The 11,313-nt window shown below is 50.2% G+C and overlaps 6 protein-coding genes across 6 annotated transcripts in view; 4 read left to right on the forward strand and 2 right to left on the reverse strand.

Annotated features, from left to right (window-relative positions):
• Positions 1-65: 65 nt before the first annotated feature.
• On the forward strand, positions 66-1,393 carry EFB1 (Translation elongation factor 1 beta; the record flags this gene model as incomplete). Its single annotated transcript, XM_018269976.2, has 4 exons — positions 66-105; positions 222-261; positions 516-1,110; positions 1,169-1,393. 4 exons carry the CDS (start codon positions 66-68, stop codon positions 1,187-1,189), a joined length of 696 nt encoding a protein of 231 aa, XP_018135197.1. The 3' UTR covers positions 1,190-1,393.
• A 113-nt stretch (positions 1,394-1,506) lies between these two features.
• VE01_00446 (uncharacterized protein) lies at positions 1,507-2,095 on the forward strand. The gene is made up of 2 exons (XM_018269977.2): positions 1,507-1,634; positions 1,693-2,095. The coding sequence occupies exons 1-2, from the start codon at positions 1,579-1,581 to the stop codon at positions 2,054-2,056; spliced, it is 420 nt and encodes a 139-aa protein (XP_018135200.1). The 5' UTR covers positions 1,507-1,578; the 3' UTR covers positions 2,057-2,095.
• Positions 2,096-2,110: 15 nt separating this feature from the next.
• Positions 2,111-5,888, forward strand: MSH5 (mutS protein 5). The gene is made up of 5 exons (XM_018269978.2): positions 2,111-3,072; positions 3,139-3,389; positions 3,445-4,053; positions 4,109-4,538; positions 4,592-5,888. The coding sequence occupies exons 1-5, from the start codon at positions 2,454-2,456 to the stop codon at positions 5,683-5,685; spliced, it is 3,003 nt and encodes a 1,000-aa protein (XP_018135199.1). The 5' UTR covers positions 2,111-2,453; the 3' UTR covers positions 5,686-5,888.
• A 31-nt stretch (positions 5,889-5,919) lies between these two features.
• On the reverse strand, positions 5,920-8,777 carry VE01_00448 (uncharacterized protein). Its single transcript, XM_018269979.2, has 2 exons — positions 8,454-8,777; positions 5,920-8,392 (listed from the first exon to the last, which is right to left on the reverse strand). The coding sequence occupies exons 1-2, from the start codon at positions 8,461-8,463 to the stop codon at positions 6,015-6,017; spliced, it is 2,388 nt and encodes a 795-aa protein (XP_018135196.1). The 5' UTR covers positions 8,464-8,777; the 3' UTR covers positions 5,920-6,014.
• Positions 8,778-8,786: 9 nt separating this feature from the next.
• On the forward strand, positions 8,787-10,544 carry VE01_00449 (uncharacterized protein). Its single transcript, XM_018269980.2, has one exon. It carries the CDS (start codon positions 8,917-8,919, stop codon positions 10,291-10,293), a length of 1,377 nt encoding a protein of 458 aa, XP_018135195.1. The 5' UTR covers positions 8,787-8,916; the 3' UTR covers positions 10,294-10,544.
• The window catches only part of VE01_00450 (uncharacterized protein), a 4,690-nt gene continuing 3,816 nt past the window's right edge, over positions 10,440-11,313 (reverse strand). The window contains exon 4 of the mRNA XM_059463272.1: positions 10,440-11,298. Within this exon, the coding sequence (XP_059320149.1) occupies positions 10,729-11,298 (570 nt within the window). The 3' untranslated portion in view covers positions 10,440-10,728. The remainder of the gene's footprint in view (positions 11,299-11,313) is intronic.

Here is an 11,313-nt window from a genome sequence, read left to right on the forward strand (position 1 = left end):
TACAACTTCTTCTTTTACGATCGCTCAATAACCTCGTCTCTATCCTCAATTACCAAATTTTCACCATGGGTTTCACCGATCTTGTCTCCGAGGCTGGTCTCACTGGTAAGTCTTGGCTTCTGTCATTTTCCCTCAAATTCCCTCTCGACGGCTCGATTTGAACCCCTCTATTTGGCCAAGAAATGGAAAATTTGGAGATCAACAACGCTGACTTCTTCCAGTCCTCAACAGCTACCTGACCACCCGCTCTTACATCGTTGGGTAAGCATACAATCTCTTCAGATTTCACCTATACCTCTCTGCCATGCCACTCCGTTGCTGTCCATGACAGTAGCGGTGACTCAACCTTCCCCTCATTATGAAGAACGATATTGGTCCGTGTTACTGAGGGGCCTCAAGAACCCCATTATGGCGACAAAACCAAGCACTTGTGCAACTCTGATTTGAAACATTGGCTTCCATTTCATGCTCTATACGCATTTGTGGTCTTATCAGCAATTCTAACAAGACTATAGCTACAACGCCTCCCAAGCCGATGTTGCCACCTTCAAGGCTCTCTCCTCCGCCCCAGACGCAGCCAAGTACCCCAACGCTGCCAGATGGTACAAGCACATCGCTTCCTACACCGATGAGTTCGAGACCCTCTCCGGTGACTCCACCAAGCCATACACCGCCTACGGCCCTGAGGTCGCCGAGGTTACCCTGAACCCAGCCAAGGCACCTGCCGCCGAGGAGGAGGAGGATGAGGATGTCGACCTTTTCGGCTCCGATGACGAGGAGGAGGATGCCGAGGCCGTCAGGATCCGTGAGGAGAGACTAGAGGAGTACAGAAAGAAAAAGGAGGGTAAGGTCAAGCCTGCCGCCAAGTCCGTCGTCACCCTTGATGTTAAGCCTTGGGACGATGAGACCGATATGGTCGCTCTTGAGGCCTCTGTCCGCAGCATCACTAAGGATGGTCTCGTCTGGGGTGGATCCAAGCTCGTCGCTGTTGGTTTCGGTATCAAGAAGCTCCAGATTAACTTGGTCGTTGAGGATGAGAAGGTTGGTCTTGATGACCTCCAGGAGGAGCTTGCCGAGACTTTCGATGAGTACATCCAGTCTTCCGATGTCGTAAGTTACACCACATATCCCTCAAAATACAGCATCAAATCACTAACACATTTACTAGGTTGCTATGCAAAAGTTGTAGATGGTATGGAGTCTTTTAGATCTAGTCTATTTGCCCATATCCAGCGCCGTGACGACGTAATGTCACATTTTCGAGCTGGAGTTGAAGGTTAATTTACTGTCAGAAGAGTACAAACGAAGCTTTATGACATGATGATATCATAACTAGCGATAGAACCCGAAAATTCCATGCGCTGAAAATGTCTGGGAATAATTTAAAGAGCTGTAAATATTGTGATATACGTGTTCGTGAATTTTGTATAAACAGTATGGGGAACACCTGATGTGACCCTAGCTTAGTTTGCGGGAGCTGTAGCGCCAAGCATCCATGCCCAGAAAGTGAACGTCAACCACAAGCTATCAGAGTGCTGTGCTGACGAATAGCCTCGACAACACCCAACAAAACAAACAATGCCCTGGATCTCGAAAGCAACGACGGGCCTCGGCCTGCTGTTCCTCGCACACGCGTACGCTCCCCCACAATCCATCCCCTTGAGCTCCATTCCTGACCCAACACCCATCTAGTTGCTACTCAGCCCAAGAGCACTCCGCATTACAGTCCACCACCAACGCACTCCACGATGTGCCCTCCTCCGCCAGCCTCCCCACAGACATCGTCCTCGAAACCATCATCTCCTTATTCACCACCATCCTGGGCCTGGTGCTAGGCACAGCTGAGCTGCGTCCGATACGCTGGCGCGTGTGGGCCGGCAAGATTGAGCGCGAGGGCGAGAAGGGGTTCCTGGGCGCGGATGGACTGGTCGCGAAGGACTATGTTGGGAATCCGTATAAGGCGCTGGAGAGCAGACCGGGGTTTGTGGATATTAGGAAGCAGAAGAAGGAGTTTGCGGAGTGGGTGAGGGAGGGGGGGAGTGCGGAGGTGCGCTGAAGGGGGGGCGAGGGTGTATAATATGGGTTATGGATGGGGAAGATGGAGATGAATAAAAAATTCAAGTATGTCATACATTCATGGAGCGTCGAAGAATAGATTGGTTCCCTTTTCTCATTGGAATCTTGTGATAAATCGTAGGTGTAAGTTGCGCCTATATTATTTATTCAGGTCATTCCAAAATCAATTCTTATGGGTGCTGTGGTTTCTTCTACTCTTTATATTATCCGCCGAGTAGCACTGTGTGAGAGAGTCGACTCTCCAGGCCGAGGCAGAGGAGTGATGCTCGCCAATTCCCAACCTCAGTCACCAACGACCGTTTGTCCACACTGCTGTCTCTTGAGTCCAAAAGAAATATTGAACTTTCAATAACCACGGAATGCACAAATAAGTAGCAATGTCCTCCAAGCGTCAGAAAACCAGCTCACAGTCGAGCTCGACTGCCTGGTTTTCAGGCCATGGGTCCAAGTTCGCCCCCAGAGGCAACACCCATACCTCAGAAACCGCTTCATCTCCTGGGTTTCAAACCCCAATAGGTCGAAGGACCATTGCTAGGAGCCAATCCGCAAATGCTCGATTTTCCAGGCAAGGCTCCGTGCTGCGAACTTCCCTTTCCCCCTCGTCACCCACTTTGCCACAAAAACGGACCTCCTTCGGATTGCCGCGGTCTCATGCAAACAGCGGCGGCTCCTCATCCCTCTCACGCATCAGTAATCATATTGCTGAAATCGAGAGCGAGGCAGAAGTCCAGGATCGCGAGGATTCCGATGCGTTGAACGAGATCATAATGGCAATCGACATGAGAGATCGGGGTACGCTGGGGTGCGCATATTACATTGCAAGAGAGGAAAAGTTGTTCCTTATGGAGGATATAAAACTGTCTGGCCTGGATATTGTTGATACTCTGAAGCTACATGCTTCGCCAACTGTTGTTCTCATCAGTACCAAGTCGGACGACGCACTTGAAGACCATCTCATGAAAGAGGCCAAGGATGCAAGCCGCGGTGATACTCCTGGTATGCTCACCCCGGCCTAACTTAACTTGAAAACAAAGTGGTGGTTGTTATACTAACTACTATCAGATGCACTTTTTGGTGCATATGTTCTCGATTCAAGACCGTCAGCTGAGTTTCAGTATGAACCTGCGAAGAGCAAACTGGTGAACTACGACCTCAGCGGTAGCAATGATCCACGCATGCAGTTCTCCACACCCGGTGATGAGCTTATGGGAAACATGGGATATATGCAAGACCCTGAAGAATATGAAGCTGCAGGTCATCAAGGACGACTTCTCAGACTTGCCGGGTGCATTGATCTTGAGAGCCGTGTTTCGGTGCGTTTAGCAGTGACATGGTTTATCAGGAAACAAATATCTAACGTTATTACAGATTGGGTGTGCGGGTGCAGTCCTGAGCTATCTTGCCAGACGCAGAACGACTGAATATTTGCCATGGGATCAAGAAGCCCTCGTAGCATTTAATGTCAACACGATCGAGATGTTTAGCCTGGCAGACTTGATGTTTATCAATACCGACACGCTTAACTCGCTACAGATTCTCCAGTCTGAATTTCACCCAAACACACATATGCAGGGGCCTACCAAATCCAACTCAGGGGTCAAAGAAAGCTTATCTGTGTATGGTCTCTTCCGCCAACTGGCTCACACCCCCCAAGGCAAACACAAGCTCCGACAAGCTTTCCTCAGACCAAGCTTAGATTTGGATTTGATACAGGAACGCCACAATACTATTGCTATCCTTCTCAGACCTGGCAATGCGGAGGCTTTAAATGTCATTATCCAGAGCCTCAAACGAATCAAGAATATTCGTACCGTGCTGATTCATCTCACGAAAGGGGTCAGTGCACCAGCCAGCAAAGGCGGAGCAATAAAGCAGGGCATATGGGGAAGCCTGCAGCAATTCACCTTCCATTCGTTGAAGGTTGTAGATGCAATTCGAAGCATTGAAGATGGGGATAAGCTGGCGATTGTAGGCAAGGTCAATACCCCATTATATTTCCAAGTTCCGTCCCATATTCTTACTGTCCCCTTAGGTTCTGAAAGAATTGCAGCCAGCCGAGCTACATGTGGTTGGTGAGCTCATTACCCAAACTGTGGACTTTACAGAATCCGATATACATCATCGCACCATCGTTATGCAAGGCGTGGATCCAGACCTTGACAGCCTAAAGAGGACATACGATGGTCTCGAAGACTTCTTGAGTCAAGTGGCAGCAAAATTGGCGGCTGAGTTGCCTGAATGGGCTACTAAGTATGTCCAAAACTGCATATTCTTTCCCCAACTGGGATTTCTCACTGTGGTTACTCTCGATCCTGAGACTGGAAAGGGTAACTACGAAGGCCAGGGGCTGGATGACGACGTCTGGAATCTATCATTCTGCACTGAGGATATGGGATACTACAAGAACCGCCAAATGAAAGAGCTAGACAATCATTTTGGTGACATGTATGGCATGATTTGTGGTACGTGACAACTGGAATATTAACATTGGTGTGCTGGCTAACGCAAGACACAGACAGGGAGATTGAGATTATTCATGAACTTGCAGTAGGAGTACTTAAACATGAGAAGGTTCTCAAAGACACATCGGACATCATAGGAGATCTCGACTGTCTCGTTGCCCTCGCACAAGGAGCCCGAAAGCACAACCTTCTGCCCCCACAGATGACAAACGACAATGTAATAGATATTACTGGTGGCCGGCATCTTTTGCAAGAGCTGACAGTACCCTCGTATGTTGCCAATGATGTTTTTATCCAGGGAGGCAGTGGCAAAGAAGATGACGAGGAAGTGATAACTGCAAATGATGACCAGCCAAAGGGCCCGAGCCTCTTATTGATGACCGGGCCAAACTACTCCGGCAAAAGCGTATATCTCAAGCAAATCGCGCTCATCGTTTATATGGCGCATATTGGAAGCTTCGTCCCAGCAGACAGCGCCACCATTGGCTTGACTGACAAAATATTAACCCGAATTGCCACGCGCGAAAGCATTTCCCGCGCCCAGAGCGCTTTTATGATCGACCTGCAGCAGATTGCACTGGCTACCACATTGGCCACATACCGCAGTCTCATTGTTATCGACGAGTTTGGGAAAGGAACGAACTCTTCCGACGGAGCGGGCCTAGCCTGTGGTGTCTTCGAATACTTCCTCAGTCTAGGGGCTAACCGACCCAAAGTCATCGGTGCCACACACTTCCACGAGATATTCGCAAGTGGTGCACTACAGGATCGCCCAGAGCTGGAGTTTGGACACATGGAAGTGCGTGTCGACGCAGATAGCGAGAGCGTTGAGGACCAGGTCACGTATTTGTACAACTACAAATCCGGCAAGAGCATGTCAAGCTTTGGGACTTGCTGCGCTGCGATGAATGGGGTCGATCCTGCGATTGTTGAGAGGGCGGAAGAACTTATTATTCTCTCGAGCAAGGGGGAAGATCTGGTAGCTGCGTGTGCAAAGATTTCACAGGAAGAGGCGGCGAGTTTGGAGGAGGCGGAGCAGATGGCGAGGAGATTTTTGGCGCAAGATATGCATTATCAGAACGGGAAAGGGGGCATGATGGCTTCTGGTGTTAAGGAAGTGCTTCATGGCATATTGGCGAGAGCTTGAATTCAAGTTCCGTATTATTGATAATCTGCACATCTCTTTGCTATATCGCTAACACACGAACTATTTTTCAACCTGCTCGGGCTAGCTAGCTGTCACAATTAAGAAGTTTTATGACGCATTTGCTTTCTCAAACGCTGTACCTTATTCACCAAATGCAATGGTAATTAGCATTAATTGGAACAGTTGGCAAATATTAATCCCAGATTCAAGATGACAAGCACATAAGACAGAGTGTTTTGATTCAGGGGCTGTTATTTGAAGCCGCACGCGAACAATCAAGAAAGAGTTTCCTCGATTAGAATTTATACCTAACTCACACACAACGCTCGCTACTTGATAATTTCGAGATCATCATCGTCGTCATCATTATCATCGAACAGAACCTTCGCCGCATCCCCCCCAAAGCTCTCCCTCCCAGCTTCCCTGATCCCCTTCGCAGTCACAAAACGCGTCTTCTTCTTCACAGGCTGCAATCTCTCTCCATCCTTCATCCGTCCCAGCTCTTTCGTAAGATGCCCTCCCCACCCCATTGCTGGGGCACTAGAACTTGTAGAATCAGTCCCTGTCCTCTTCCGCTTCACCGGGCCCAGACTCATGTCGCTAGCCTTCCCGCCTAGAAGCCCAAGCTGCTTCGCGTCAGGGCGAGCCTCTGGCTGCCACAAATCAGCTTCGCTCTCCTGCCGTTGCGATTGCTGGGAGCCGGATCCAACACGCATATATTCTGCGCCTAACCCGCCGCCCAAATCTGCCAATTGTTTTTGCAGATCCCGCTCCTTCTCTTTCTCTGCCAATCTTTGCCTCATCCTCTGTGCTTTTTGCATCTTTTCGCCTGCTTCTCCTTCAAAGCGAACATCTCCCCTATGTACATACATTGTTGACTGGGTACCTCTATCATATGCAACACCTTGGTTTTGGTTTTTCTTCAGAAGTTCTGATCGGCGTTCTGCGTGATTATATATCTCGTTATTACGGCGACCACCCCTTTTACCAGCTTTGGAGTCGAAGTCCATGGTGCTCACCTCCATTCGGGAGGCTTTAGTCCTTTTGAGAGTTTCATTAACGTGATATTCGCAATACTCGGTGCGACGTTTGTCAACCCAGGTGCTGCATGCATTGCCGTCTTTCTTGATTGACTTGCAGTATCCCAAGTCTCTTGCTGTGCCAATTTCTAAGATTGTGTCGTCACTCGAGTTGATGACTAGACTAAATCGCCCTGTGTCTGTCTTCACGGGTTTCATGATGGTCGGGTTGAGTATAGCAACCACTGTGCCTGTGGTGAGTTTCCAGTATTTTTGGAAGCCTGTATCAAAAAGGAACAGATCCACCTCCCACTTCAGATCGCAGAGACACTGGATCATGAATTTCTGGCCTTTAGTAGCTCCATTTTTCTGAGGTTTTGGATCGGATTTAGAAGCAAGGATGGCGAGAACGACGATGTCTTCCTCTATCTCAGGTAATCGAAAATCCGGCGCCTTAACATCTCGGAGGAGATCAGGAAGCGTGAATATTTTCTTGCCCGCTAATGTCCGAGAGAGGACGTTATGGGGAATGATCCGTTTTGACAAGTGGAGGGAGGAGAATGACTCAAATTCGACTAGATCGGTTTGTGAGCCCCCAGGTATCGATTGAATTGATGAGGCGGAAGATTTAGGCCCAAGTTGAGAAGAAGGTTGCGAGTCTGTAGAGTGTGCAAGTGTCGAAGCAGTCGATCCACTGACATTCCTTGACGTCGAATTCAGGTAGCTTGTGCTTTTACTTTTGTGTAATGTGCCACCACCAGGGCCCTGCAACCCGCTCAATACCTGGTCTCTGCTGAACTCTGGCACTTGTGGTCGCACTTCCGGCAATGGAACTGCGGCAGACTTAAAGTCCTCCATTTGCCTCGCATCGATATCAAAGGCCCTGCTCCGGAGCCTCTTGAGCCTTGCATCTGTTTCTTTCTGGGTGGTTTCTTGGTCTCTAACTTTGGCCATACGCTCACTGAAAGACGTGGCAGGCCTGCTCTGAGATTGAGACGTTGAGGGCACTGGAGCAAACGGATCTTGGTTAGCCATAGGTGACTTGGATCTCTGTAAATAGCCACCAGCACGCTTTACATTCTCCATCAGCGCATCCGTCGGTTTGCGGAGACTGGGTGGTGGCCTCTTCAAGGATACATCGCAGCCTCGGAGCCCTTTGTCAATCCCCAGGAGAACCCTACTAGGCGACCTTGTAGGCTCCGGTGCTTGGAGTTTTCGGACCGGCGACACGGGCACATGAATGCTAGCCTGCGACCTAGCCCTCTCTTGCCTCTCTTCGCGAAGTCCAGATATATTCGATCGTCCGTGGACTGCTGCTGAGGAATTCGCTCGTAAATTCGGCACCGTCCCAGACCTCGGTATAGCCAACGCGATGGCATCCCCACCCCCGGCCTTTGCTTTCTGCAGCTTCTTAAGCTTTAGTCGCGCTTGTATCTCTTGCAATTTCAGTTGCAACGTCTCCTCGTCCTCGTCTTCGTCGTCATCATCGTTTAAGTCGGCCGACGCCGTCGCAAGGGCTGCTGCGCCATATTGTCGGTTTCGTGAAGGAGTTTGTCTATCTCGTTTCGAGGGGGATGGCGAAGGTGATGTTCGTTCCGCAAGCCGACGAAGGCGTTCTCGCCCACCTGGGGTGCTTTTGAGCGCATCCATTGGAGACCTCGGCGGCCAATGTGGGATATCCGCCGTTGCTGGTAGGTATTAGTACATGTAAATAATTCCAGCTGCTGCGATGGGAACAGAGAGCCATACATTGAGACATATCGCCGAGTCCTTCCCTCCATCAATGTTATATCGGATCACTGAGGGGTCGCACCATGCTATTGGGGTGTTGTTGTTGTTACGCAGGGATCGGGGTATAATAAAAATCAATTAAGGACATCCAAGTGATGCTGAAAGTTGTATAAAACTCCGCGCCAAAAAATACACTCAAAATATAAAATACGGATGTAGCTTGGACAACTCCGGACCTCTGCGAAAGTAAATATTATATCCCGCCAGCGGTTCGTCAACGGCGGGTTTCAACTTTAATTTGCTGTTGTCCTTCGTTCCTTCTTGGGTAAATTGAATTGTAAGGGGGTCGCGAAAGTTGCGCGGGCTTGGACGCGTTGGAGTCGCGTCTCTTATCGTTATCGCAATTCAGGAACGAACAACTGCTGTTCGAGACTTCGGCATCAACAGAACATACAGAACACATTGTTCAGCGACAGAGGCAATGGCGCCCAGTACGACCAGATCAAAAGCAAAGGCGAAGGGGCCAGCACCCAAGACTGGGGCCGGCGCAACATCCGCAACCACACAGAAGAAGCCAGTACAACCCGATTCTAAGAACCCGCCCAAACTCTTCGTCCTTCCCAAGGACGTCAGCTCCGAAGCTCGAATTGCTACATTAGCCCATCCTAGAACTTCCGATCCCACACGATACTTCATCTGCCCGGAAAAGGGTTTCTTTGAGTTCACAAAAATCGCCGCCCCGAAGTCCCAACCTCGAAGTTGGCTGCTCGCCCCTAACGAGGAGGAATGCGCAGCGGAAGATTCTCAAACTACTAGTAATGGAAAAAAGGAGGCCACCGTGAAAGATGAAGGAAACGAATATACACCTTCAGAAGGCTATATCACCTCCTCGGCCGACCTCTTCCTCGCCACGCCCATAGACCCGCTGTTCCTCCTCCTCCCTGCTCTCGCCGGCAAGTCTTCCAAGCCCAAAGAAGAACCTAAGCGCCTCTTCCTCGAAGCAGACGACTATCTCGACATCCTCTCCTCCGCGTCACCCCACCTCAAGTCACTTCTTAGCCAAGACTCTTTGCGCAGCAAGTTCACGGATCGCCTAGATGCCGTTTGCGACACAGTTGATGCCGGCGAGACCATGTACCGCCTCTCTGAGCCTAAGCTCATCGCCATTTTAGCTGAGAAATGTACGACAGTAGTCGAAAAGGGGCTCCCGGCAAGCATGGAGGACTTGCTAGTTAGCAAAGCCCTGGCCGTCCCTCTCCTCTCCGTAACGCGCGGAGAGGATTGCCCTGACGAGGAACCTGAAGTTGCCGACGCAGAGAGTAGCGCTACTCCCAAGACCGAGAGCGCCGAGTCGCAAACACCAAGCTCAGCTACAGATAGCTCTGCAACCCCAGTTTCGGAAGCATCCACCGCCCTAACGACGCCTTCACCAGATGCCAAACCACCAATCGTTGCCCCTGAAGGCGTGCCGCACCTCCTTCGCCTCCGCACCGCCTTCCAGTACCTCTGCTCTTCCTACATACCGGCCTCACTCAGCGCTTCTTTGGCTACCAAACTCAACACCCCCTTCCCCGACCAAGCAGCGTCTTTCCCCGATTTCACCCCCCTAGACACCCACCTTGCGCACCTCGCAAAGCTACGCGCCGACGCCATAGCATCGCGGTCTATGAACGACTTCTCAAGGAAGAGAGGCTTTGAGGACGAGGAAGCGGGTGAGACTAGGGCGGAGAAGAAGCGGAAGAAGGAGGAGGAAGAGAAGCTGGCGAAGAAGAATGAGAGTAGGGGTGTGAGAGATTTGAAGAAGGTGAATGTGAGCGGGATGAAGAAGATGAGTGATTTCTTCAAGAAGAAGACGTGAGGGGCGTGGATACCCTTGGGTCATGAGTGCTGTGTATGAGTATTTGAAATATGGGCGCTTATGTGGAGTTTGCGTGGGGGCTTTTCAGGCGTTTGGGCGGTTGCATGAACATTATTAGCATTGTTGAACGTTCCTGGTGTGGAATACAGATAAATGTCAGAATCAGCATTATAGTTTCCCGATTTAGAACGAGATATATAGTGAACCACGTCCTAGACCCAATAACAAGTATTTATAATTTGCTACTGGAGAATGCTACCTCTCTTATACCCAAAATATATAGATTCTCATGCACACAAACAAACCAAACTCCTATTACTACAGTTCGATGTTGACACACTCGTATATATAACATGCCTGTGCCTGGCATTAAATAGTCCCGACCCCAAGCCCACGATGCTTCTACCCGAGGGTACACCCCAGTTCAGTCATCTACTACTCTTCTTTACTCTCCACAGCCTTCTCACTCTGCTCCGGCTCCTTTATTTTCCCATCTTCCTCTCCTTCTTCAGGTTTGCTAACACTCTCACTTTCCGACGGCTTAACAGGCAACGAAGAAGTCGCCTCGTCTGCGCCTTGGTCTTTGACAGCCTCCTCCTCACCCGTCGTATCAGCAACAGAGGTTTCGTCAACCTCGGTATCCTCTTTCGGAGAGTCACTGGCTCCAAACACCTTCTTGACTTCCTTAGACGCACTAGCCGCGGTCTCTGCCACAACCTCCTTTGCGGTTAGCAGGGGGGCCCCAATGGCTGTGGTGATAGGAGAAGTCTCCGTCTTCTTGTCCTGTTCCTCAGGCTCAGCGGCTTCAACCTTCTTGTCTTCGGTCGTAACGATTGTATCCTCGGCCTTCTTGGCCTCCTGCTCGGGCTCAGCAGCTACGACCTCCTTGTCCTCTGTCGAAACCGCCGCAGCCGCAGCCTCAGCCTCAGCCTCAGCTTTCTTCTCCTCGGCCTTCTTCGCTTCTTCAGCCTTCTTCGCTTCTTCAGCCTTCTTTGCTTCCTCGGCCTTCTTCACCTCCTC

The sequence above is a fragment of the Pseudogymnoascus verrucosus genome (genome assembly GCF_001662655.1).
Source record: "Pseudogymnoascus verrucosus strain UAMH 10579 unplaced genomic scaffold scaffold_1, whole genome shotgun sequence".
Taxonomy (NCBI): Eukaryota; Fungi; Ascomycota; class Leotiomycetes; order Thelebolales; family Thelebolaceae; genus Pseudogymnoascus; species Pseudogymnoascus verrucosus.

Coding starts and splice junctions, on each gene's coding strand:
- VE01_00446 (XM_018269977.2), top strand. CDS start 1,579: ATGCCCTGGATCTCGAAAGCAACGACGGGCCTCGGCCTGCTGTTCCTC. Junction 1,635..1,692: donor CTGCTGTTCCTCGCACACGC/GTACGCTCCCCC, acceptor ACACCCATCTAG/TTGCTACTCAGCCCAAGAGC.
- MSH5 (XM_018269978.2), top strand. CDS start 2,454: ATGTCCTCCAAGCGTCAGAAAACCAGCTCACAGTCGAGCTCGACTGCC. Junction 3,390..3,444: donor ATCTTGAGAGCCGTGTTTCG/GTGCGTTTAGCA, acceptor ACGTTATTACAG/ATTGGGTGTGCGGGTGCAGT. Junction 4,054..4,108: donor AGCTGGCGATTGTAGGCAAG/GTCAATACCCCA, acceptor CTGTCCCCTTAG/GTTCTGAAAGAATTGCAGCC.
- VE01_00449 (XM_018269980.2), top strand. CDS start 8,917: ATGGCGCCCAGTACGACCAGATCAAAAGCAAAGGCGAAGGGGCCAGCA.